At 32.3% G+C, this 27,600-nt stretch overlaps 2 protein-coding genes across 8 annotated transcripts in view; both read left to right on the forward strand.

Moving 5' to 3' along the window:
• Nucleotides 1-1,760: 1,760 nt before the first annotated feature.
• On the forward strand, nucleotides 1,761-9,046 carry LOC126749396 (vesicle-associated membrane protein 7-like). Its single transcript, XM_050459085.1, has 5 exons — nucleotides 1,761-1,994; nucleotides 2,053-2,256; nucleotides 7,600-7,828; nucleotides 8,180-8,247; nucleotides 8,517-9,046. The coding sequence occupies exons 2-5, from the start codon at nucleotides 2,053-2,055 to the stop codon at nucleotides 8,598-8,600; spliced, it is 585 nt and encodes a 194-aa protein (XP_050315042.1). The 5' UTR covers nucleotides 1,761-1,994; the 3' UTR covers nucleotides 8,601-9,046.
• A 9,303-nt stretch (nucleotides 9,047-18,349) lies between these two features.
• Nucleotides 18,350-27,600, forward strand: part of LOC126749389 (proton channel OtopLc-like) — a 54,799-nt gene continuing 45,548 nt past the window's right edge. For 6 of the 7 annotated variants that reach the window (XR_007665047.1, XR_007665049.1, XR_007665050.1 and 3 more), the window contains exons 1-3: nucleotides 18,350-18,736; nucleotides 25,291-25,497; nucleotides 27,020-27,139. Coding sequence is in view for 1 of the 7 variants with exons in the window: in XM_050459077.1 (XP_050315034.1) it covers nucleotides 18,516-18,736; nucleotides 25,291-25,497; nucleotides 27,020-27,139 (548 nt within the window). In the remaining 6 variants the exon portion in view is untranslated. Of the gene's footprint in view, nucleotides 18,737-24,013; nucleotides 24,140-25,290; nucleotides 25,498-27,019; nucleotides 27,140-27,600 lie in introns of those variants that run through there. The other variant, XR_007665052.1, reaches the window with a different exon arrangement.

The raw sequence follows: 27,600 nt of genomic DNA on the forward strand, positions 1-27,600 counted from the left end.
GCCGCAATCAATACACCACCTCCATGAGCCTTGGTAGTATTTGTACCTATTTGACAATCATATCTATATAAATCATAGTTTGATACACCAATTTCAGCATCTGAATATTCAGATGTTAACCAAGTCTCTGCAATCATAACAATATCATAGCAGCAGCAACTAAGTGCCTGCTGAAAATCTTTTATTTTGGTTCTCATACTACCTGTATTAGCATAATACATGCAAACACCTGAACCAGAAGGGCCATCCCGCACTAAACTATGGTCTGATTCATTTGATTTTGATGAAAATGAAATCAATCAGACATATATAAATGATTTTTTTACCAATGGTGAATTATTGGCATTAAAGGGTTAAAGGCATTACTTGTTATATACACTTGATTTAGTGACATAAAACTCTGCAATTTTTGTATATAAGACTCACAGGTGCATAGAAAGTCAAAGTTTTCTCCTTTTCAAACAAAGATTTACAATGGTCCCAAATAATTCTTTGTATGTACTCTTGACACCTGTCTTACTAACAATGTTAGCATCTACGGGAGAAAAAAAACTTACTGTGAGTTTTAATGTTCTCCCAAAGATGCTAACATTGTTAGTGAAACATGAAAACAGAAATTAAACAATGAAATGTTTAATAATTAAATTAATTTTAAAAAGGAATTAATAGAAAATATTTAATTAAAACTTGTAATGGTTGCTTCTCCTATATAAGTGGGCATGAAGGTAAGACTGATTCACAACAAGAAGATTTGAATAAGACCAGGATTTAAGATGTCGAAGATCTATCTAAATAGCTTGTGACAGACTCATGGGTCAGCACGAAAATTATAAGGTATAAAATTCCACCGCTGGGTTGGATTGGGATGGGTTAGGTTGAAATTGCACATTATTCTAGGTGTGATTTTCAGGAAAGTTGCTGAACTAGATGTTTTTCAGATTATGTTCTCCGTTTAATGACTACTTAAACTTGTTAAAAAGTTTCGTTTACCACAGTTGTACTAAGAAACTAAAATAAGACATTTTAGCACAAGGTTTAAATTCAAATAAGCTGATTTTGACAAAATTTGTTAAAATGCATAAAAACCTTCAAGATACTTCCAGGGTTTTAGTATATTTTAATGCACGCAGTACAAACGTTTAATGCACGTTTCTAAACTTATAAACCGGCCAGTTTTCGCAAAGAAGAATAGAATTTCAATGTTTGTAGTACCGAAATTCTATAATAGATAATAAACATGCTTAATTGCAGTTCTGGTGCACTTACCTATCTTAACCGGCTTAAATCAGTAATTATTTATGTAAATAAATACTCTAGAGTACTCTCTCTATTTTGTTGACTGACTATGATGTTCTACACTTGTAACATACAAGGCAAAGCGTAAAAACTCTCGAATTATTTAGAATAAAATAGAATGATAAGATAGAATTACCTCAAATCTCCTTGTAGTCCTCGTTAGAAATATACTGTCAGCATGACAGTGTCAGCTAGACAGCTATGTCAACATTGCAACTGTCATTTGGTATTAGGATATGTTCAGAAGAGCTTTAACTTGATTTGAAAATAATCATTAAATTATATCTTTATGTTTTTACCGAAAGTTATGGAACATTATATGATAATATGGGGTATACTTATACTAAATAGTATTAAAAGGTCCATAATATATTGGTGTTGGGTTTATGCCGCAATAACGTTTTTTAGGTTGGAGAAGCGGCCTTAGAAGTTTGACATTTATGAACACCACCAGTAAACAGCAAACAGCTGATCTGACTCATCTGATGATGATTTGATAACAAAAAGAAAAAAATTGTTTCTTTATCAAGCCCAGTTTGGTGTTATTGTTCACGAATTTATATAAATAACTGATATACTGATTTCTTATCGTTTGTTAAAACTTTTAATAGTCTAAATTATCGTAGTTTCCCATACTTTACAAGCCATACCAGAAGCAAACAGGAAGCTTTATCTAATGCTACATTGTTTCTAAAAGGGTAAGTTAAGCACTCATAGTTTAAGTTAAAAAAAAATCGTTATTATCATAAATTTTAGATGCCAATCCTCTATAGTGTGGTTTCCCGAGGCACAACGGTCCTAGCCAAATATGCTAGTTGTGCTGGGAATTTCGCTGAAGTTACCGAACAAGTCATTGCAAAAATACCAGACTATAATGATCGACTAACGTACACACATGGCAATTATCTGTTTCACTATATATGTGAAAATAGGATTATCTACATGTGCATCACAGATAATGTAAGTATAAGGTCAACACATTATACTCAAAATTGTTTACATTTTGGTAAGTAAGTCTATAGAAATAGAAAATTTTAAGATATATTTAATCCCTAGTTGGTTCAAATATAAAGTGGAATAGTAACAATAAATATATTTAGTAACTAACTCTTACGAACAGATTTATTTCCACCCTTAAATATGATATGCCGAATAATGCAGTGCCAAGATAATAAACTAAATAGATTCCTGTTGTGTTTTTTGGATTTTGCATAATGTTTGCATATACTTAGAATCTAAAAAAAACATACTTTGTATTTAAAAATAAGATTGAGTAATGGGTCAAAGGGAGATCAGTTCAATGGTAGGTATTTTACCAAGTGGTGATAATCTGGCATCAACTAGCATTTAGGGGTTTGCATCCATAACAGATACTCCATAATATAAACCAACAGTAAGATGTATACTCCTGGAAAAAACACATCCACTACTAATAAGTACCTATTTAAAAATCAAAACAAGTATAAATAAATATAGATCTAAATAAAATTTTAAGACTTAGCAGCTTTTGCAGACTAGGAATTTGTTTTGACAGCATCCTTTATATTTAATGTGTACAACATAACAGATCAAAAGGGCTAAATTTCTCCTAATCCAGTCGCTGAATTTTAAAACAAGTTAACATAGCATTATATGAAATCATGTATAGATTATACATCAAACTTAATTTCAATTTCAATTTATTCAAACTTAATACATTTGTTTTTTATACAATTTACTTTAAACTGCACAATGGATTATAAATCTGTGTGTGCAGTAGTTAATACTTACATTTTTAAGAAATACTCAAGTAAATGAACAATAAACAATAATAATAATAATAATAATGATAATGAGGTTATTTAATGTTAATTTATGGAAGGAGACTAAGCTAATTTAGTGGAAAAAGAAATCTAGTGACAAGGAATTAACAAGTTAATTTAGCCAAGATTATTAATAGCTACCTCACTATCAATAAGCCATTTTTTAAATCTATGTTTAATTTGACGATAGTTTCCTGTTCTTAGTGAAAGAGGCAGGAAATTGTACAGTTTGGGACCAAGAAAATAGATATGTCTCTGTATGGCTGAACTATTTACTAAAGGTATATTAACATTTTGCCGAGATGAATTTCAAGTATTTATTTGATGAGATATTTCCTGTTTATAACAATCTGTTTTTAACATAAATCTAAGTGCTGCCACTATGTAGAGTTGTTCTAATGTCAATAATTGCATTCATGCAATAGCAATTCAGATGGGTATCCTCTGTTTTTAAAATACATTATTTTAATTATATACTTTTGTGCTACATTTAAAGCTGACATAAAAGTTTTTCGAGCATTTCCCCAGACAATAATACCATAGTTTAGAATTGATTCAATTAAAGATAAATATATAGTTTTAAGAATTTTAATTGGTAGGATGTTACATAGCTCATAAAACTTATAAATCAACTTTCTTATTTTAGCAGTTACAAATTCTATGTGTGATTTCCAAGTTAAATTTTCATCCATGAATACACCTAGATACTTAATATTACATTCTTTTTTAACGGTATATTGACATTTGCAGTGCAAAGATTGTATATCACAAAGATAATCATGTACCTTGAGCTCTTGAACTTTAGGAAGGGTTGCCTGAGTCAATGCAAACATCATAAAATGGGTCTTATCAATATTAAGTAATAACAAACTAAAATCCAACCATCTCTTTATGTATGTTATTGCTAATTCTGCTTTTCTAATAGCTGATTGCCATGTATTGCCATTTACTATAATGACACTGTCATCCGCAAAACAGAGAACCCTTCCCTCATTCAACACAGAAAAAATCCCATTCATATAGATGTTAAACAAGACTGGCCCCAGCACTGTACCCTGTGACACACCAACTTCCACTTTTATAGGATCACTTTTCTCCTCTGTTAATTTTACTTTCTGAGTTCTGTTACTCAAGTATGAACTGAATAGATTATTTGCTATTCCTCTTATCCCCATATCATATAATCTGTTTAATGAAATGTGATGTGCCACAGTGTCAAATGCTTTGGCCAAGTCCAGGAATATTGCCACTACTTTCTCTTTGCTATCTAAAGATTTTATAATTTGTTCTGTCACTTTGCACAATGCATTTTCTGTATTAACATTATCTTTAAAAGCAAACTGACTTTCGGATAATAATTTATGTTTATTCAAGAATATCATTAATTTATGTTTAAGACATTTTTCTATTATTTTACTAACAGTACTTATTATTGCAATTGGTCTATAATTATTCATTAACCTTTTATCACCCTGCTTATAAAGAGGAATAATTTCAGCTTTTTTAAGAACAGTTACTCCCGAACTAAAAATGATGTTAATAATGTGTTTCAGAGGTTTAAGTAAAAAAATATGATTATCTTTTATTACTTCTGATGTAATGCCATCTTCTCCACAAGAGACACCATTCTTAAGATTTTTTATTTGCTCTACAATTTCATGCTCTTCAATTGGAGATAGAAAAAACGATTCACTGTTATTTACTTTTTGTTGAAACCCTGGTTCACAGGATGGAGGATTAATTTTTTCTGCTAACTTTTTACCAACATTGCTGAAGTATATATTAAATTCGTTTGCCATCAAATTCTTTTCAATAATTTCAATGCCATCATCGTTACAAATTGCTTTTATATCAGATTTAATAATGAAATCATTTGTGGCTTCTTTTATTATTTTCCAGATTTTTTTTGAGTCTTATGTTTATTTTTGTTTTGTAGTAATTATACTTAGATTTTTTTAATTAATTTGCATAAACTATTTCTGTACTGTCGGTAGGTATTTAATGCTTCAGCGTTATTTGGATTTAATGTACATATTTTTTTTAGTTTGTCTCTTCTACGAATAGATGTTAAGAGTCCACCTGTGATCCATGGTTTCAATCTTAATTGTTTGTTATTTGTCTCATGACCAGTCGAACACATCTTCACATACTGCTGCAACAGATTCATGAATTTTTCCGTACAAGAGTTGGAATTGTTATTTTCAAGAACAGAGTCCCAAGTTTCAAAAGATAGTTTTTGTTTCAAAGTAGTAAAGTTGACCCTCCGAAACACTGGCATATTCCGATGAGTTTCCGATTTACTAATTGCATCATGTTTGATATTCAATAAAATGGGGTAGTGATCAGTGAAATCTTGTTTTAATATAACAGAATTTAGATTATTATATACAGCACTATTACATTTTACGAAGCAATGATCAATACAAGTTTAAAACATTTACACTTTAAAACATTAAGGAACATTAGGAATCATTTTTGAACCTTTTCAATCAGATCAACATTGAATTTGTTTCAATTCTTGAAAGAAATTGTGAGTAATGATTTAAAATGCAAGAGTTCTGTGCAGCTTTCCTACAATTATCCAATAATCTTCATTAAATTTAAAATTTTACTGAATCTGTACTTCAACATCTTTTTTTTTCAATTATCGAGTTAGAAATGTTGTATTGTGTTTTTCAAGTGATAGCAAAAACGTGCCACTTAGAAGTTTTGAGAAACATTTTGCTATTATTGAACCATAGTTACTCAAGTTCAAATCACTTCTCTAAGTCCAAAAGACTTGAGATTACTCGAAAAATTAACAAAATGAGGTAAACAGTTAATAATATAGTATAATATAATATAATAATATAATATAATATAATATATATAAATATAGCAGACAGAAGAAGGTCCAAGCTACTATGTTATAGTACCCCTGAGATTGCTATAAATAGGTTAGATAAACTTTTCTCTATTTTAACTTGATTTAACCTACTATAAAAATGACCTCAGAAACGTAGATGCTCCTGAACCAAAAGCAAATTTGCTTAGTTTTTCAATCAAGTTAAGAGTGATCAACCTCATCAAAAGATTTGGTAAAAAAACATCCCCTTGAGTTTTACTATTTATGGACTCTGGTGGAAAACTTGTAAAAACACACAAATTTGATACAGTGCACTTCCCTGGCAAAAAACCATGTTTAAAAAATTAACCTATTTTAAAGTAGTTTAAAATATTGTTACAAAGCATGTTTTTGGATATTTTAGCAACTGAATTGATGCTTATATTCGTTCGCTTTTATGCGTTCTCCAAATTACTAGCAACACTGGATTTAGATCTAAATGGTGTCAAATTAGTTTTTTCAAGGAACATACAAAGTTCAATACTTTTTACTTATTGCACTCTCATGAAATGTATTTCCAGAATCAAGGAATGTTTAAGGTGTCATTTCTGATGAAAACTTATCTTTTATTCAACATATTAATACAGCTACAGGAAAATCATAAAAGGCACATTGGCAGGAAGGGTTCATCATAAATTCTTGCGAGTAAATTTAATTTGATCACAGTGGATAACAACTACAAAGAAATAGAAAGACAATTCAATTTGCCAGTGACTTGTGCTAAATTTATATTTCTGTACAACTTAGTTAATGCTAAAATAGAGTGTCCACTTAAACTTTTATAAATTGACATTGAATCAGGAAATAGAAGACATGATTTTACTTTGTTATTATGTACATTTCCACAGAATCAACTATGGATACTAGAACTGAAAAGAATAGTTTATTAAGGGATTTACCATTTACAATAATTATATTTTAAATAACATAATATTCTATGAATACATTTATTAAAACTTTGGCTATACAAAACATAATAAAAATCAGATTAAGACAGTGACAGTTTTATTTATTTTATTTATAAATATTTGTAGTTTTCCTTTCAAATGAATTTAAACAGGAGGAAAAAAATCAATATCAAGGGCCAGATTGGCAATAGTAATTTGTACTTGATTTTTCTGAATAAAATAAATTTCTACACCTAATTTTTCTTTAAGGAACTGTAAAAGCAATTTTTTCCAATAACTGTAGAGACTCTATCAAGCATAATCCTACGATTTTCTAAGGTTGGAGTGTTTAGTAATTGCTGTATATCAAAATAATTTATTTCTCCCCCAGGGATTTTAATTTTATATGCATTAAACCATGGGAAATTCTTTTGAGTTAAATAAAATTAAATTTAGGGTGTAACTTAACAGATTATATTGTGATGTTTGTAATGTAACATAATTGCAATCTGTTATTGGGATTCTCCATGAAACAAATATATATCATAGCTTAGCTTTTCAGCAACAATATTAATATAAGAGTAGAATTATTAAAAGATAGGCAAATATCTATTATATACACATTGTTCAATATTTGTTGTTCTTTGCATATTTGAAGCACTACAACAAATTATAAATTTAATTCACAAGACCATACAGTAAATAACGATAGATTTACTTTTAATTACAGGAATTTGAACGAAGTCGAGCATTTTTATTCCTGAACGAGATCAAGAGGCGATTCCAAGCAAATTATGGCCCAACAGCCGAGTCCGCTCTGGCATACTCGCTCAATGCTGAGTTTGCTCGCATTTTAGCGAACGAAATGAAGCATTACTCCGAAAGTCACGATGTGGATACCATTTCTAAAGTACACAGCGAACTGGATGAACTGAAGAACATTATGGTGAAAAATATTGGTGAGATATATTTTGATTAATTTAAATATTTCCCTGAATATTGAGTTATAATAATCGTGTAAATTTGTATAGAGATAGCTAAGAATGATGTTTTGAAAGGAATTTAGTAACCCGAGGGTTAATCTTTTCGGTGTGGAATAATTGAGGGAGGCTCTCATTATGGTATGGACATTCATTCAACTACTCCACCTGAGAAATTATATTGTTGCTTAATGATCGCATAAATATGGTTTTTTTTTATTTTGATTTGTAGGAATTCCACGTCAAATTATTTTTGCTCAATGTTATGTTATATGCTTTAGATGAACTTTATCTGATAAAACCATTGATGGTCTATTTTTGTATTTGCAGATAGTGTCGCGCTGAGAGGAGAGAAAGTGGAGTTGTTATTGACCAAAACCGAAAATTTGAATAATGGCGTAAGTACATAAATCCTTATTTCACGGATTTTAAAAAAAAGCTCAAAAAAATCATATTTTCTTGTATACACTCAAGGATTTAGTTGTAGTTTTGCTATGACGAAAATTCGTGAAAAAAATCTGCTTTTTTTTAATGTATGGATAAATAACACAACCGCCTTGTACATTAATGATAATGTCCAATTTATCACCCTCACACAAAGTGCTTGTCTATCCTATACAGTGAGTCCTATATTTTCAAATAAAATAATAAATATTTTCGTTTTTAGGCTGTTTCTTTTAGGCAAACGAGCAGAAACCTGGCACGCTCCATGTTCTGGAAAAACATCAATTGTACGTCATCATCGCCATAGTAATAGCTGTGGCGGTTTACTTTATAGTGTCGATGGCTTGCGGAGGTCTATTATGGCAAGGATGCGTCTCTAAGTAAAAAACGAATAATTTTACAATTAAACAATATTATTACATAAAGGGACAAGCAATTCACGGTTAGGCTACAGTTTTAAATTCGGGTTTTTTTTTAACTGGTTAGGTTAAGTAAACGTCTATGTGATATATATAAGAAAATATTTGTTTCATATCATTCCTAACCAAATTATAAAATTGATCTTTATTATTTATCGAATACGTGGGCTCGTGCGGCTTTTCCGTTATGTTTCTGATATATTTTCAATTAGATTTATTCGAGGCATATATATTGATATTTAGAATAATTCGTTTTACTTGCATACATAATTATAATGATGATATTTACTTTTTATTTATTCAATTTTTGTAATATAAATGTGTTAACCTTGAAGCAGGTTTAGTTTTTTTTTAACATATTAATACAACAGGAAACTGGAAACAGTCTGAATATTTATCAGTTTTAAAATTGCTCAATGGACACTTTTTGACTTTTTTTTAAACCCTTTGCCAAAGAGTTTCTGGTTTCTCCTTTTGGAATTTAGCCGTCAAATTTTGGTAAATTGCGAGTTAATTCATCTGTGAAGTTCTGAATGGCTTACGCTTATTGTACGTTGCGTAATGGTTCTATAATTCTTGAGAATTAAACAAGTATTTATTTCCCAAGAAATAATAATTGAATCGTTCATTTTAAAAACGACTTCAGTCAGAAAAATAGATTTTACAGGAGAAGCAAAAAACTAATACTACACAGAATAAATTTAAAAAAATTGTGACACAGTCAATTTCAAGGTCATTTTCAGCCTCTTCTATATTATCTTCATCGGTTGGCCAACGCAGGATGTTTTCGTAGAAGCCCTTATGTTTCTCTAAAATACTGTTCTGCACTTGTCAATTTTTTTTTGTCGGGTTTATTGGCACACAGTTTCTTGGGTAGGCTTTTCCGAGAGGTGGAAAACTGATAGGTTGAGCTTTATTTTTCATTAAATGAAAAGAATGAGTTTTTAACCAATCAATATAGTTACTATTTAATATAACTCCCTTTCGGTTCTTGTATTCATAATACATAAACGTGGATGGTGCAAATGCTTGTTTAGAGCCTTAGGTATTCTTTTTCCAACAGACTCAATAGAAATACATGTCTTCTTATAGTATTCTGTCCACCATTGAACAAAATCATAAATCTGGCTGGATTTAAGCATAAATACTCTAAAATCATTACTGGCGTTAGCAATAATACTATAATATTCATCCGGAACGTAAATACGATCATGTTTTTTTAATTTTCCTTTTAACAACTCCAAAGTCCCGGTCATTAGGTAAAAAAGAGTGACCTCGGATGGGAAAATAGTGCTGAATGTTATTAAAGCGCCCCGTGTCAGTTAGGGCAGAAAAAAACCTTATAACAGTGTGATTTTTATTTTGCCCTGGACAATTATCTGAAAATTAAAAAACAATTCTTTAACATTTTCATCCAGAAAATTATCGAAGTAGTGTAGTAAAATAGAGCAGATCTCATTTGCCCCTTTGTTGGCTATACCTTCATGATACACATAAAATACCGACTTGCCGCTTTTGAAATCTTTTATTCCGAAGCAATTCACCCAAAGCTGTCGTAGGTAAAATATTTCTTGAATGGGAATATTCGGGACGGGCAAGTTTTGTATGAAATCGAATGTGATTGCTGCGACGTCATCCCGGGATTTACAAAGCTCTTGGACCTCAGATATTTTATTATACTCTCACGAGATGTGTTTCGTTGTTTGTGGACTGCTAGCTCGGCTTCAGCTGCCCTTTTTGCATGATCTCCCAACTTGGAACATTTAATTTTCACCATAAGTTCTTCGCATGTTATACACGTGTCGACCTGGGGCCTGCCAAAACGAAGTAAGAAGTTGTCCTTAAAATACTTAATATAAAACTTAGGGGTATTTAGATTTGACGTCCAACCGTGCGTCTAGATATTCCATATGACGCCCAGAGTAGTGGGTTTGTTTCCTTGGGAAAGACATAATATGATCATGAATTTTTTGTAGGATATTTGGAGGTATGGTGTTCTTCTTGGGGTGCTTACCACATCTATCGTGTGGTGTTACTGCCTGGGATTTTAGTTTAAGTAGACGCTTTACACGGGCAATCGTAATGCCATAGATTGAACAAAAAGCTTTCTTACAAACAACTTGGTTTTTCGAGGGCAAGTCAATAAAATATTTAAACGCGTACTCACGGGGAATACTTAAATTACCTTTACGAGGTCTGTGTGATTTTACAGATTTTTTTTCTATTAACTGTTGCAGGTAAATATCCTGTTCATCCTTTGTATTAAAACCGTTTAGTTTTGTTATGCAGTTACTGAGAAGTAACGTACGAAAACAGTGCATCTTACAGCTGAAAATAAAAAAAATATTGTAAAACTTATCCTCAACAAAAGTATTTAAAAAATCAACCTACTTGCAATCGGGACCTGTACGACGTGCGGAGACAGAACTACCTTTCCAGTTTACGTGTTGGTCCCCTTTGACCTTTGCATGTTTTATAATATTTCTTTTATACAATTCAGTATATGGTTTCTTTTTTTTTAAGCGGGTCAGGATTACCATATTTACTAGATCCCGACATTTTAACATTTCTAGTTCAACAGACACTACAATAATCGACTACACACCAGTTCTTGTTTCATTTCTGTTCGTCAGTTTTTGTTCAAGTCGACGACTTAGGATGTTTGTGCAGCGAACGTAGAAAATTTACTTGTGAATTATATATATACGGAAGCGTCAGACTTATGTCGTTTTAACACAGAATGTGCGTCTATGGTCGAAGAAATGTTTGGTAGTGAAATGTCAAAAAGCAAAATTATTCACTTAAGTCGTTTTTAAAATGAACGATTCAAGTATAGTACAGTTCTGGAGCACAAATTATCGCATTCATCTATACTTTTCAGAAAATTTTAGTTTTTATTGACAAATAATTGTACAAACAATTAGCTAATGAATTTACATTGATACACTATTGAAATATGTTATTCGATTACAAATATAAGTATAAAACGATATATAAACGATAAAAATCTATTTTATTTTGCGGTAATTTTGGGTATTTTTTATTTCCTTTGTGTTTACTATTTTAGGTAGCATAAAAGAAATATCTCTTTAAGTAAAAGCAATTAGTACAATTGGAATATTAAGATTGACATTTTGAGCGACCTTGCTCCGATCGTATGGTGCATTGTTAACAAGTTCTTAACAACTCCGTATTTCGCAGTTCAAGTTCGATTCTACAGTGTGTCCCACTTAAGGGTTAGCCGCCCAAAATTTTTGTTTCTTGACCAATTTTCAAAAACATTTTTTTGTTGGATAGATGGTCAAAAATGGCACTTATGAGCCAAGTTCGACATTGAGAGAAAGCAGGTAATGGCCTACTGTATTCAAGTTTGAAGTGCGAAAAATTGAGAAGTAGTATTAGCGATATTTATTTTTAAAAAATGGTACTGGATTATTGTTCAGGACCACTTAAAACATAAGTGTACCAAATTTGGTTTTGATAATATACAGGGCGTTAAAATAAATTGGAGTCAAATTTTGAAAAGGCGCAATAACATTCTTAATCAAATACGAATATTTTTAAAATTTTTGGCAAATTGGCATGCGTCTTGAGAACACAAAGGTTGGAAATATCCTTCAATAAACAACAATCGATCATATTATCATACTATTTTGGGCTCAATTTGTTTGTTTTTTTTATGAGTTTGTTTGTTAAATTCCAAAGATATGATTGTGTCTGGTTAAAAATTATTTTGTGGGAATTTTACCCAAGTATGCTATGAAAGAAAATGTTCCTGACAGTTTGTCAAAGTTTTCATGCACTTAGTTCATTTTCACTGCTTGTCGAACAATTATGGGTGATTATAATTTAAACGAAAGAGTTGAAGTAGTGCGGCTAGTTGGCGATGGAATTAGAACATTTCGTGAAGCTGCGGCGGAATTTAACAGGGGACATCCTGGTAAAAACATCCAGCATTCAACAATAGCCAGAATAAACTACAGGTTTGATCAGTCCTATTCAGTAGGAGTATGTCCTCATTTACATCGTAATCGAGCAAATAATAACCAAATAATTCTTGAATACTTTAATGCTAATTCGCAATCTAGCATTAGAGTTGCTAGTGCCAACTTAAATATTTCCAAAAATTGCATATATGGAGGTGTTTAAAGAAAAATAACAAGAAGCCTTTCAAGCCTATATTACTTCACACTTTGGAACACGGGGATGAAGAACGCAGGATGGAATATTGTTTGTGGTTACAAGGCGAGTATTTGGCTAACCCTACATTTTTGAAAAATATTTTCTACACCGATGAGGCAACATTTACTACAAACGGCATTGTGTCATCTCAAAATATTAGAATGTGGAGTAACGTAAATCCCCATTGGGCGATACAATGTAAAAGGCAGTATTCGCAGAAAATTAACGTATGGTGCGGTATCTTGAACGAACGTATAATCGGGCCGTTTTTCTTTAATGAAAATCTAAATGAACTTAATTTTCTTCGATTCCTGGAAGGTGATTTTAGTGACGTAATCGATGATTTGTCGTTAGCCGAAACAAGGAACTTACACATACAATTTGACGGTGCGCCTATCCACAATGCAGTGTTGGTGCGGAATTGGCTAAATCAGAATTATCCGAATCGATGGATAGGAGGAAACAGTCCATTAATCCAGTGGCCAGCGCGTTCCCCCGACCTTTCTCCCTTAGATTTTTTTCTTTGGGGAACCCTTAAAAACAAAGTGTACAAAATCAAGACCGCAAACTTTACATGATCTTTGTGAGCGCGTTAGACAAGAGTGTAATGAAATAAACAGGGTACAATTAAGAAAGGTGGTAGTAAACAACAGAAGACGCATAGAAAAATGTATAAGAATTAATGGAGGACATATTGAAGGAACTAATATTTAATTATGTGGCATTAATTTTTAAATTTGAGTGTTAGCGAAGATAAAATACTAGTAGTATTATTATCTTTGGTGTTAGGTAATTCCTTAAGGTACTTATTTTCAGTTTTTGCTGCTTAGCCTATATTACATTATTAAGTAACTAGTGAAGTGTGAATTGCAACCTAACAATGAAATAAAACTAAAAAATTTATAAATAAAGTTGAATTACTGTGAAGTCCAAAACAGTATGATAATATGATCAATTGTTGTTTACTAAAGGATATTTCCAACCTTTGTGTTCTCAAGACGCATGCCAATTAGTCAAAAATTTTAAAAATATTCGTATTTGATTAAGAATGTTATTGCGCCTTTTAAAAAATTGACTCCAACTATTTATTTCAACACCCTGTATACTATCATAACCAAATTTGGTACACTTATGTTTTAAGTGATCCTGAACAGTAATCCAGTACCACTTTCAAAAATAAATATCGCTAATACTACTTCTCGATTTTTCGCACTTCAAACTTGAATACAGTAGGTCATTACCTGCTTTCTCTAAATATCGAACTTGGCTCATAAGTGCCATTTTTGACCATCTATCCAACAAAAAAAAGTTTTTGAAAATTGGTTAAGAAACAAACATTTTAGAGGGGTGGCTAACCCTTAAGTGGGACACACTGTATAAAAGCTTTTCCCCAAGCTGTAGTTCCATATGTATAAAATATTTTTAGCAAAATATTCATGAAGGATAAGTTGTTCAGCATTTGGCAAGGTTCTGGAAGAGGTTGCAAATGTAAGAAAATGTGCTTTTTCGACATTAAGGGTTAAGAGTTTTGGATGATTTGCCCGTTTATTGGGCCTCTGTTTAATTGTAGCAAGTTTTTATATTGAAATTTATTTGTGCAGGGTGCAATTAAACAAAATATCGTTAAGGGTTCCTGGTGTCCACTATAATTCCTATTTTTAGTGTATTGGCGCCAGATAATGATTCGATCTTATTCTAGGGAGGAGTGTTTCCTATTTTTGTATATGCTGGCAAGGAGCCATAGTTTTTTCAAGGGTTTTGGTTCAAGTATTGCGTAGTCCAGCCTTTTTGCCATTGGCCAGTTTGTGTATATACATTTGTGTATATATGTATATATATATATATACATTTGTGTATATATATTCCTATTTCTGCCTTATGGCTGCTTTTCCTCATTGAAGAATCGCGATGTATCTACGAGGTTAAGTTGACTAATTTATTATATCTGCCTTCCTTAAGTCGGCTATAGCTGGCTAATCCTATCTGCGCCAATTCATCTACTTTGTCAGTTGCTTTAATTCCAGTACGGCTTCAAATCTACAGAAGAAACCTTTTTTCCCTCCTTTTTTCTAAAGTTGGATTTATTGAAGTTAACATAAGTTTGGAATTCCTGGCAATATGGGAATTTATAGCGTGGCAGTATCGTTTTGGGATAAATAGTAGCATCATGTATAGACTTTCATTAGTTGCTGGTGTTTGGTATTTTCTCCAATTCGATGATCTCCTGTTAACACTTGCATCAATGTTAAGTAGATATTCTTGAATGTTTTGATCTTCATAAATGTTAATACTATGTTTCTCTAGTGTAATTTCTCCTGCTTCTGAGAGTATTGGCCTTATTGGTGTTGAAGACTAAATCCACTCTAATGCCCATGTATTGTGTTCTATTTAATTTGTTCCAGTTGGCCTTGGAGTTTTTAAATATGCATTGAGTTCCATAATCTAAATGAGTTCTTACTACTTCTTTATATATTGTTAATAAGAATTTAGGGTTGCTGTACCACCAAACCTTTGTTAAAGTTTTCATTATCATTATGTTTATAGCTTTTTCTGTTTGGTTTTCCGTGTTTTGTTATTACTTGTTAAGTTGTTTAATTTTGTTCTTCAATATTCAGTCCAGAATTTCACAGCCACATGTTGACTTTGCTTAGGTAGTTTTGAATGATTGGTTTGAAAGTTTAAAAAATTGAAGCATTTTTACTTTATCTATGTCAAAATCGTTTTGCGTAACCATATACATATTAAAAGTTTCTACTTTTTGATCATTCTGTCATATAGTTATGAGATCCAACTGTTTCTGATGTGGAACCACACCTCATGGATATTAAAATCCTTATATCTGTGGTGTTTTTGAAGCTAGATGGTAATCATTGATTATTTGCTATATTTTTGCGAGTAACTTAAAAAAGAAGCGTATTATGGTTCCCTAAAGCATGATAGTCAGGAATTTACTATTTACAATAATTAGCTCGTTTATAATAATTATTTAAATTAATTTTATTTTAAAAGAATCCGTCCCTTTTCTCTTCGCTGTTAATATCGCCAATTTTTTTCGAAGTACTAAAAAAAAGTCGAACTGAGGACCATGCCGAGGCTATGGTTTGAACTTAAAGCCTTTCAAGAATACCGCAGGTTTCTTCCATACCGCGTTGCCAGGGCAACCCTTTGGATAATTTTAGATAAATTTTATTTTTAAGTATTAACAAAAATTTAAAAAAATTCCACTGGATCCCACGGATTAAAGTCAAAAAACACTTTAATTTAAGAATTTCTTAATAGGTTGATGATTTTCCCTCTTATATAGCTTGTTCATTTAAGCCGGCTATGGCTGGCTATTCCGCCCCGCCATATCAAACCTTCATACCGCCGAGAAACCAAGTGATTCTCCGTCATTCCGAAATGACACAAGTGGCATACCGCACGACGTCTCGAAGGTCAGCGAATCATCCGGAAATATGGTCAGCCGAGTATACAGATAGGCGAATGGGTTACTACACGTACAAAGTTCCTAACAGGCGAGATGTTGCGACAACACGCAAGTGCTCGATTATTTTAAACTTTATTTTGTCTAATGCAGGAATTACATGTGTGAAGCCCGCATAGATTCGTAATTATAATTTTTTTTTATGATGTGCATTGCATATTGAAAATTAAAGCGCTGTTCTTATTAAAATAAAATACAAACTATAATAAAAATAGAATGTAAGCATTATACAAAAAAACTATAAATAATAAACCTAACAAATAATTATTTAAAGACGAGGCTCAACAAGACCTCGTTCTTTAACAAAAGGTTAGCCTATCGTAAAAGCTGTTTTTTACTCCCAAAAGAGTTTGAGGTAAAGTGAAATAGGCAGATTCAACAAATTTGTTTCTCAACTCCTCAAAATTTATTTATCCTACTATTATGATGTTTATAAATAGTCTCCTATCAAGATAACCCCTCAAATAAAAGTCATTTGGTGACCGATCGGGAGATCTTGGAGGCCATTTAATATTGCCAGTCCCACTAGTAAAATGGTTAGGAAGAGTATTTGTCAAAAATTCTTTTACTCTAACCGCAATATGAGCAGGATAGGATTGATCCCAGGTCTATATCAGGGAAGAGCTACACGGCAGGAAGAACTTGGTTTTGTAGCAACTCAAGATATTTTTAGAGCGTTTAGAGTACCATCAATGAAAAATGGCCCAATAATAGGGTCGCCCAAACATTCAACTTTTGAGAGTACTGAGTACGTAACTGAAAACTTCTATGCTCATTTTCCTGAGACCTGTAACGAACAACGGAAGGATTGTGTTTACCATGCGATCGAAAAGAGGACTCATCTGAAAACAAAATAATTTAATTTTTATTTGCTTTTTTCATCATAGTTTCACAAAATGCCACTGGTCTTCAGGAATATTTAAAACATATGTATTTGTAGTGCATACTCAGTTCCTCTTCAACCCTTCTGCTCAATCGTGTTGAATTTAAAACTAAAGATCTACAAACCATTTCTTTCCGCCGTTCTATCTCCTGGACCCTTTCAACAGGTGAGAGTATCAAAGCTCATTGATGTGACAATTTCTACATTCTTAGAGGCAAAAAGATATCTCAAAATTTGACACGACTTTTAAAATAGTTCGGTCGATTTTTGAAATTAGAGAGAATAAATCTCTGTATATTGTATTGCCGAATTGCCCCCATAAAATCATTTGACGTTTTTCGGAACAGCCATAACGACTAGACTCAACAGTGGGGTACACAGAACCCAGATATAAAAATAAGGTCTGCTGATTGTGCCGTTTCAAAAATAGCAATTCAGACGATTGGAATCTGCTTATCAACCAGAAAGTAAGCGAGAAGCGGTGTGACCATTCATAATGCCTATGCGTCTTCTATTCGCCAATCTGTATAATGAGCCTTGTCGCCGCTGAGAAGCTGTTGACAGTTCAGTCGAAGTTGGGTTCGGAATATTGGCGCGATATTTAAATCGGATATTAGTAAATAAATACGGCGAAATTAAATATTTCTGGTAAGTGATCATGTCTAGCAGTGTAAGTGTGTAAATAAATTCACTATTTTCTTGCATCGATTGTTTTAATTCATACCTAACGAACAGGAAGAATTCCTTACATTTGGCTTGATTCTATCTACTTAGAACAAAAATTATGTACCAAACAAAAAATTGTATTCCATATTTGCACCTTATGCTGTAGGACGTTTTCCTCGTTGTAGTAAGCAGCGATTGTTAATAAACCATAAAAAACCAATTATAACACCCATCGATAGATTTTAGTACATGATCGAACAGGGTTGAAAGAGCGCGTCGCTTCGAAAAATCCTGCCGAATAACTGCACATATAGAAAGCGGCGTAACACGTAAAATACAATATACGAAGGAAGGCAATAACAGAGGCAGGACTCCAAACGGCCTTAAAGCTCCCGCGCTCTTCAGTATTCGGCCGCCTATCCTGCCACACGCATAGCGGCAGCTTTTATCGAATTCCCGCTTCCGTTTAAACAATGTAGCCCGTGCAACAGGACCCTCAAGTGTGCAACGTATAGTACAAAATTATACATACAAAAAAATGTGATAAAAGACAACCGGTATTTTTTTTTTTAATAAACAAACACCATCATGGATCAGAATCAGCTGGACAGCTCTCCGGATCTCTCCCTTAAGTTGAGAAGGGGATCGAGCGACTCCAGAGATTCTTTTTATATGGATTTCGATAAAGGGATTGACTCGGACATCGAGGAGATGGCGACTACTTCGGGGGCGGATTTTGGGGGTGATACCACCGGTGAGATTACGCTCATCACCCCGACGGCGGTTGAGGTTAAACCTGAAGGAGCCGGGTAAGTGAGGATCTCTGTCGCTCTTAATGAGTGACGGGTTGCGAGGGAGAGAGAGCCGCGGAAATTTAATGATGTTATTTTGCGAGCGTCTGAGAGGCTTCCTGCTTTGGAGCATTGTTTATATACGGTTGTGGCCAAAAAAATATGAGTGCATATTAAATTCCAAATCAAACTGAATTAGCTTCCCTATATGTTGGAATTTGCAAATAAAATACTACGCATTTTCTTCCAGCATTTAATCTGCTTACTTGGTGAAATTTATAAATAAACCAAGAATGCCTTATCTTTTAAAAGCAATTTTTTTTTCGTTATTGTTTGTGGACAAAAAAATAAGGGTATTTTTTTATTGTTACTATTTGGTCTCTGTTTATTCAGATAAAAGATTTGTTTGTGATATTTTCCATAAATGCAAGTCAGTTTCAACAAGATCGTTGTAGCCCCGAAGAAAGGCGTCTAATTTTGCAATTGAAGAGTCAAAATAAATCCTATGAATTTATTGCAAATGTGCTTAAAAGATCACCTTGTGAAATCTCCAGAGTTTTAAAAAACATAAAATAAAACGCAAAATGTTTTCCACAGCCTTTTTCCACATCTACCTCTCTAAAACGAAACTTAAGCCTAAGTACTTATTAGCACTAGGACGATAAGAAGATGTTTGCAGGACGAAAAATTGTATGGTCGAGTGGCCAGAAAAGTCCTATTTCTGAGGAAAAAGAATATAAAAAAAGATTGGCATTCATTAAGAATAATCTTAATGCAAATTTTCAAAGAAATTGGTTGGTCAACATTCTTTTTAGTGATGAGATGAAGATCAACTTATTCAGATCAGATGGAAGATGATTCGTTAGAAGGAGGAGGAATGAAGAATTAATCCTAGAATCACAATAGGCACAGTTAAACAGGGAGGTGGAAATATCAAACTGTGGGGCTGTTTTTCCTACAATGGAGTAGGTCCCATATTTTGGATTAAAGAGACCATGGCAAGAGAAATTTATTTGGATATCTTGGATAGAGTCGTGGCTACCATATGCTGAAAAAACATGCCTATAAGGTGGGTGTAACAACAGGATAACGACCCTAAACATACGGCACGGATTGTTAAACAATGGTTTACACAAAATAGGGTTTCGGTTCTGGAATGGCCATTACAATTGCCTGACCTTAATCCTATTGAAAACCTGTGGAAGGAGCTGAAAAGCCGAGTAGCTTGTAAAAAAATAACAAATAAGCAAGATTTATTGAAGGAAGTTCAGGCAGCTTGGTATTGTGTGTATGTAGCACCATATATTATTAGGAATATTCACATATAACCAGGCACTCTTATTTTTTTGGCCACCACTGTAAATTACATTTTTTATGTTTGATTATTTTTTTTTAATTCGATTCCTCTGTTTTGGCAAGTTTCGATCTCATATAGAGATCGAAACTTGCAGAAGTTGCTCAGGACTCTAAAAGAGACACAAAAACACAAAAAAATTAAAGGTAATTTTATTGTCTACATAGCCCTATTTTTATTTTTTTCTTTCATCAATTCATATTTTAATGATAGATGAAATAAAAAAATATTTCATCGATCCATCGAATTCATAAGTATTCGATGGAATAGTCAAAGTCAAACTCAAAAGATGCTTTATTGTCGAAAGATTTAAAAATTATAAAATAATATAGATAGGTCAAAATTTGGAGTAGAAATAAAAATTAACATAAAATTGACATATAAATATAGCACTTGACACAAACAAAAAATAAAACAACAAAATAAGATAAGGTGGGTACATAAATCTTAACATTACTCATGCGAGTCGATCATTAAAAAATCCATCTAAAGGTGTGATTTCCTAGCGACGTCCAGCAGCAGAGTTTAGCTGAAGATATTAACACAAAATGTCGAAAAAATTCACAGATGCTGATGATGAAATATTGATTTATCAAGTACGTGAATATCCTTGTATTTATGACCATGAAAATAAAGACTTTAAAGATTACCAAATTCGGGAAAATGTATGGAAAGAAATTGCTGCAATTTTATCCAAGAATCGTAAGTATTTAAGAATAAATTCATTGTTTTCCGCTCCATATAGATGAATCAAGTTTTGCGAATAGTAGGGTTGCATTAGGTCAAGTCGGTCGATTAATTTTTCCCAATATTTCAATTGGTATTTTATACAGTGTCCACCATAATGTTCGCTACATATGGGAATTTTTTTTACTTGTAGGATATGAGAAAATGTATTATGCTTGATCAAATGCTCGAATTTCCCATGTGTAGCGAACATTATGGTGGACACTATATAATTGTTAGTATTAACAGTAAAACACAAAACTGTTTTTATCTATAAACATCTTTTATTATATGTATGTATATTTTTCAAAACATTGGCTCAATAATTATCAAATTGTGTCTAAGATTAAAATACGAAAATATGGACACATATATTAACTAGAAATTCTAAAGACTCTGTCGTTTTGCCACTCTGTTGCTCCCTCTTCGCTAAAGAAATTTGCAAATCCTCCACCTTCTGTTAATGGAGTAATGTTCTTTGGCAATGGAATATTTGAATCATATCCGTAATAAGATTTATTGTTTTTTCCAAAAATCCATCTCTTAATAGATTATGAAGACAACAAGTCACCATAATCAACTTATCGCATACTGCTTTAACAGCTATTGGTGTATAATAGATGCGAAAGACTTGGCACAACAGACCAAATGCATTTTCAGTGACACGTCTGGCCCTACACAGTAGGTAGTTGTAAATAGTTTTTCTTTTATCGCCTCTAGCCGATAACTTGCTCTATGGTTTCATTAAATGTCGATATAAGCTAAACGCTTCATCTCCGATTACTACATAAGGTAGCTTTCTGTTTGTATGACTATGAAGATGATATGATATATGATGATGAGACTATTGAACTATGAAGAATATAATTTTTTTAGATAGGTACAGTAATTGTATTGTTTCAATTTTCTTGGTGATAATAAATAGTTTTTGTTCTCATTTTAAATTTTTCAAAAAATATGTCTTACCTTAGTGTCAGAGCCAATTTTTCTTCTGGAGAAATAGGAGTTTTTACTCTGTTTGTGGTTTTCTTCTTTAATTCATTTTTAAAGTTGTGAGGGCAAATGGTTATACATTTTTTGCATGATAGATAAATGATCTCTTTACAAGGGCATTTGTTGGTATAAGTAAAGGTACATGTTGTTCTTGACGAGTATTATATTGCCCTTATGTAATAAGATGCCTATATCTTCGATGAACTAAACATACACTGTCAAGAATTAACAGACACGGCAAGGTCATAAGTTTGTTATTTAAAAAGACAGGCCTACATGGTTCCCTCAATCCAACATTGTGCATAATTCGAACTGCCTTCTTTTGTAATACAAACAAAGACTTAAAGAGATAACCACTGCAGCTACCCCAAAAGGGAAGACCATATCTCAAATTACTCTCAATTAAGGCAAAATACGCCATTCTAACTGAACTTTGATTCAACTCTCTAGAAATAACTCTTAAAGCGTAACAATTTGAAGACAGTTTTTTAGCTAGAGCGCTTATGTGATAAACAAAATTTAGTTTTCTGTCCATTTTGATATCAAGAAATTCAAAATCTTTCAGACAGTTTTTTTTTTATATGTTGTTTTTTAATACGTAACATTTTACTTATGTTGCATTTAATTAAGAATTTTTATTGGTCAAGAGCTACTTATGTCCATGACAACTCACTTCAAGCGGCGACGCGGCTCCTTATATACTCGGCTGTCTATTCCGGAAGATTCGCTGACGTTCGAGACGTCGTGGTGTGTGCCACTTGTGTTGTTTACAACATCGTTACACTACATTTTTCGACTTTTTCGAGATATAGAGCAGTTTGCCATACATAACTCTTGCCACAGTTGTCACAAGGGATTTTGTATATCATACTGTATATATACAAAAGTTTTACTTTTTTTTTGGTAAACACCTCACTAAAACTAAAAATAGTATAAAATAGATTTAACGGAGAGGGACATTCGAATATCCAGCAACCTGACTTACTCCATTTGATTTTTACCCTAAAGGGAAAGTCTATGCTACAAGGCGCAGATATATTGAAGAACTAAAATAAGAGGATGATAAACGAAATTCAATTAATTACGCCGATTTTTTTAAAGTAGTTTACCAACAGAATATTACCATCAATTAGGGCTTTGTCACGAAATAAATCGTTTTTATTTTGAAACGTAGCTATTGGTAAATAGTTGATTTATTACAAACAATTTACAAATTATTACTTTTTATAAACTTTTAAAACTGAAACAGTGAAATTAACGACAAGACATCACTTTCTCAAGAGAAACAAAATACGAATTTTCATACCTCTTAAACAGTTTTTTCCAATTTAAAGTCAAGGATGGATTTCTATCAAAAAGAAAAAAAAATACATCGTAAAATAAAAAACCGTTGAAAAATAATTTTTTAATACATTTTCAAAGTGGGTAATTTACATATTAAATTACCCACGGAATTTGCAGTTTTTTAATACGTAACATTTCACTTATGTTGCATTTAATTAAGAATTTTTACTGGTCAAGAGCTACCTATGTCCTTGACAACTCGCTCCCAGCGGCGTCGCGGCTCCTTATATACTCGGCTGTCTATTCCGGAAGATTCGTTGACGTTCGAGACGTCGTGGCGTGTGCCACTTGTGTTTTTTACAACATCGTTACACTACATTCTTCGAGATAGAGAGCAGTTTGTCCTACATAACTCTTGACACAGTTGTTACAAGGAAGTTTGTATAACACTGCAGTCATATTTTGCATATATATAATTACAAATGTACAGGAGTTCCTACTCTGACTATTTTGATAATATCTATGGGCAATTTTCTTTTGTTGGACCAAATATCTTAATTCAGCCGAACGAAAATCTGGAATATGTTAAATCTCTTAAGAGGAACAAACAGAGCTATGTCAATGTATAATATGATAGAAATCTGAGATTGCTAGTCTCATGTCGGATTAACATATTATACAAAAATACTTTTTTAATTCACAAAAACCGAAACAAACATCACAACAATTGACGTCTTAATATAATAGATTTTGGCCAAATGTTATGTTAAATTTTCATGAAGTTGCTTTGATTTAATAAAAATTTCTTAGGAGTTTTTAGGAAACGTTTAAATAAATATATCATATTATTCTTACACCAGTTACACTTTATTGGCTTAATAGCATAATTACAAAATCGCATAACATTAACTTTGGCGTATTCGGCTTCTTACCCTGTCACGGACTTGAGTGATCTATGATGTGCTTAGGGGGTACCCTTCGTATGGTTCTGTATCATTATCTTAAGTTGGTGTTAAGTGTTTTTTATTAAATCGTTTAGTGGAATACGAGAGGGCAATTGTTCTGTAAGTGAAATTTGGTTAGGTTTACATTTATATATTTAAAATTAAAAAAATTAATTCTATGCCGAATCCGTTGCTATAACTAATTTTTAAGTACATAAAACTAATGAGTTTTTCATCTAATTTTTTGTCACTTTGCATGTTTTTTAATTAATTCTGGTATTTTTTATGCTCATCTTATATGCACTTGTTTATTGTTTCTGTCCCTGTTCATTGTCATCTTTGGGTCTCCATTTATTTTTTGTTCATTTTCTTATTAAAAATTTGTAATTTTTAACTGCTACGTAATCAATGTCTTAATTATAATCTTAATTTTTTTTGTGTTTTTCCATGTTTCCTAATTCTGTTATTTGTCTTATGTATTATTGCTTTTGTGCCTGTTTATCTCTAACTATTTTATTTTGATCAGGTATGAAATAAATTGCTTACTTACTATCTTTCACTATTGTTTTTTATTTTCAATTTTTTTTCTGTTTTAATCCTGTCACTGTCTATCATTTTTATTACTCTCTTTTTCTAATAAATCATCATTAAAAAATTCAACGAGTGTCAGGGAGCATGAGCAGTGACCTCCATGTCTAGAAATGTTTTTTATGACGTCATTTGTTGCACTTTAAACATTATCAAATTTGGATTAAGAAATTTCAACAACGTTATTTCAGCACTGTTTGTTTAATGAGGCTTTCTTTTCTTATACACACCTTTAATTCAATATAAAAAGTCGTTGTAATAACGTTGATTACAGGTCAATCTAAGTTAAATTTAGTAAATATTTGGTCACAAAATGACTTTTCCAGCTATTGCTGAGGTTTACTTTAATACACCTTAGTTCAGTCAAATATTTCAACAACACCATTGGAAATTACTGAGCTATTAGTGTTAATTTATTAGTATTATTATTAATAATAATTACATCCGACGTTGCATTATTCTCTAACATACAAGTGCCTCAACGTCAAGGCGACCCATATTTGCACCTTATTCAATAATAATTTTATTGATTTAAATATGACTCTTTCGCGAAGTTGCCATTGTCAAAATAACATGACTACAGCCTATTTAACGCTACGCATTAGTAGGCAGGATAATCTAACGTAGAATTTTTTGGTAATTCAATAGACTATCTGTACTATTAACTAATTATTCTATTTCAGTTGGCCGATGATTCCACCACAAAATATGAGCGGTGGTAGTAGAAGTAGCGCGGTGTTGTTGGGTGGTAAAGACCCCCTTCTACCCTCACCTGCTTCTCCACATCCCGTCATAGTGTCACCGGAAACGTTAAGCCACTCTTCGCCGTCCAAATCTACCGCTAAACATGTCAACTCCTCGGGGCACACTGTCCAAATTCAAACTCATAGGTAAGCATTATTAAAAAAAAAAAACTATATTGAATCCAAAGGATACTATGCATAGAAACTTCTTTGAGTACATTTCAAAATAGACTCGTCAAGGCTAGATTAGAAATGAGACCTCTGCCTGAGGTACTTAAAATTTTAACTAGTGTTCTGGTGTAGTCTTATTGAGTATCTTCCAGGTGGTGAAGTCTTCAAGGGTCAAAAAGACTGATCTGCAAATGTTATTCACCTTAAGGCTTGTGAGTCTCTAAAACAAAAGCCCCAAAGAATTTTGTAGAACTGGTAAAGTTTCTTTTTAACTGGATTTGTTTTCAGGAAAAATAATTTAGTTAGCAGAAAGCGACTGAGAAGATACTTAATATTTTATAATTACAGTAAAGCATTTGATACTGTCAGTTATAGAGTGGCGTGCTTAAGTAATTTAAGAGCTCTTAACTTAGTTAAAGATTATATTTCTCTTATACTAATCTCAAACCAATTAAAATGCTTTCCTAGGTTTTAGATCTTTAAGGTGATCACTCACTTTAAACTCTGATATCTCAAAAAGTACTGCGAATATTTTCATGAAATAAAAAGTGGTGTATTGCATTAAATATTCACAACAAATTTCGCTTTGAGTGCAAGTGGCCGCAAGCCATAATTTTTCAAATATTTTAGTTTTTTTGTAGTAATATATTTTTAAATTTTTTTCGGGCATTTGGAATCTGTTAGTTATTTGACATAATTTTTTTATACCTCCCTGGCATTTGACGTTATTTTGTTTATTTTCCAAGGATTTGAAATAAATTTGTCTGTTTTCCAAGGATCTAAATATTTTTTTAATTTTTGCCAGTCATTTGGAATCTGTTAGTTATTTGACATAATTTTTTTTTATGCCTCCCTGGCATTTGACGTTATTCTGTTCATTTTCTAAGGATTTGAAGTAAATTTGTATGTTTTTGCACGGATTTAAGTTATTTTTTTTATATGATTCAGGCATTTGAAATCTGCTAGTTATTTGACATATATTTTTAGCCTCCCTGGCATTTGACGTTATTTTGTCCATTTTCCAAGTATAGTGTTTGATTTTTAAGGTAGTCATTCTGTTTAAAGTCTGAAATCTGAAGAACTACTGCGAATATTTTCATAAACCAAAAAGTGGTGTATTCCCTCAAATGTTCTAGACAAATTTTGCTTTGAGTACCAGTAGCCGCAAGCCATAATGTTTAAAATATTTTAAGATTTTTTAAAGTAGGCTCTCGGTCTCAAATCTCAAGAAATACTGAGGATATGTTCATGGCACAAAGAGTGAAATTTTCAGTAATAATTATTCCACTCTTGTTGATAGCTCTAATGTCAATAAGTGACCTGTTTCTTTTCAACCAAGCATATCGATCATCAATAAAGAGAAAGACTTGGAATGACCCTTATATTTCAAAGAAGTTCTTGAAAGTAGTTTTTTTTTTAAACTTATTGCAAAAGTGACCTGACTGATTAAAACATTCCGATCTTTGCCACATTAGTTATCCTACTGTTTTTATTCCAGAACAATAACCGCAGCACCCACGCTTACCATGGCCGGATATTATTATCAGCATCAGCCTCTTCCTATTGTGAGAAGACTGAGTAGGGCTGAAAGGCAAGTTGAATGGAGGCAGCTCGGAGCGTAAGTAATCTTTAAAATATTGTAGCATTTTGTGAACCAAAACAACCCTAAGTAGTCAACTAATTTATTTACACACTTTACTACGAAAACACGACCACTCACGACTAATAGTAACTGTTTTTATTTAAAGCTATTTAAATCTCGCGCCAGTTTTTCAAACATTACTGCACTCAACTGACTACTATCGGCAATGCAGCTCCTTATATACTCGGGCGAATTTTCGATAAGTTTCGAGATGTCGTGCAGTGTGCGACTTGTGTCACTGTGGTATGATGGAGAATCAGCTGGTTTCTCAGTGTTAATGATGTTTATAGAGCGTGTATAACAAATTGTGCTTCTGCAAGCAGAGCAATATAATTGTATTTTTGAATTAGAACTAGATTCTGAAATAAATGTAATAAGGATTTCTGTGACGACCTTTTGAAATTCCTGCAAAGATTAAAATATCAAAGTTGACCGGG

The sequence above is a fragment of the Anthonomus grandis genome (assembly GCF_022605725.1).
Source record: "Anthonomus grandis grandis chromosome 1 unlocalized genomic scaffold, icAntGran1.3 Chromosome32, whole genome shotgun sequence".
Classification (NCBI taxonomy): domain Eukaryota; kingdom Metazoa; phylum Arthropoda; class Insecta; order Coleoptera; family Curculionidae; genus Anthonomus; species Anthonomus grandis.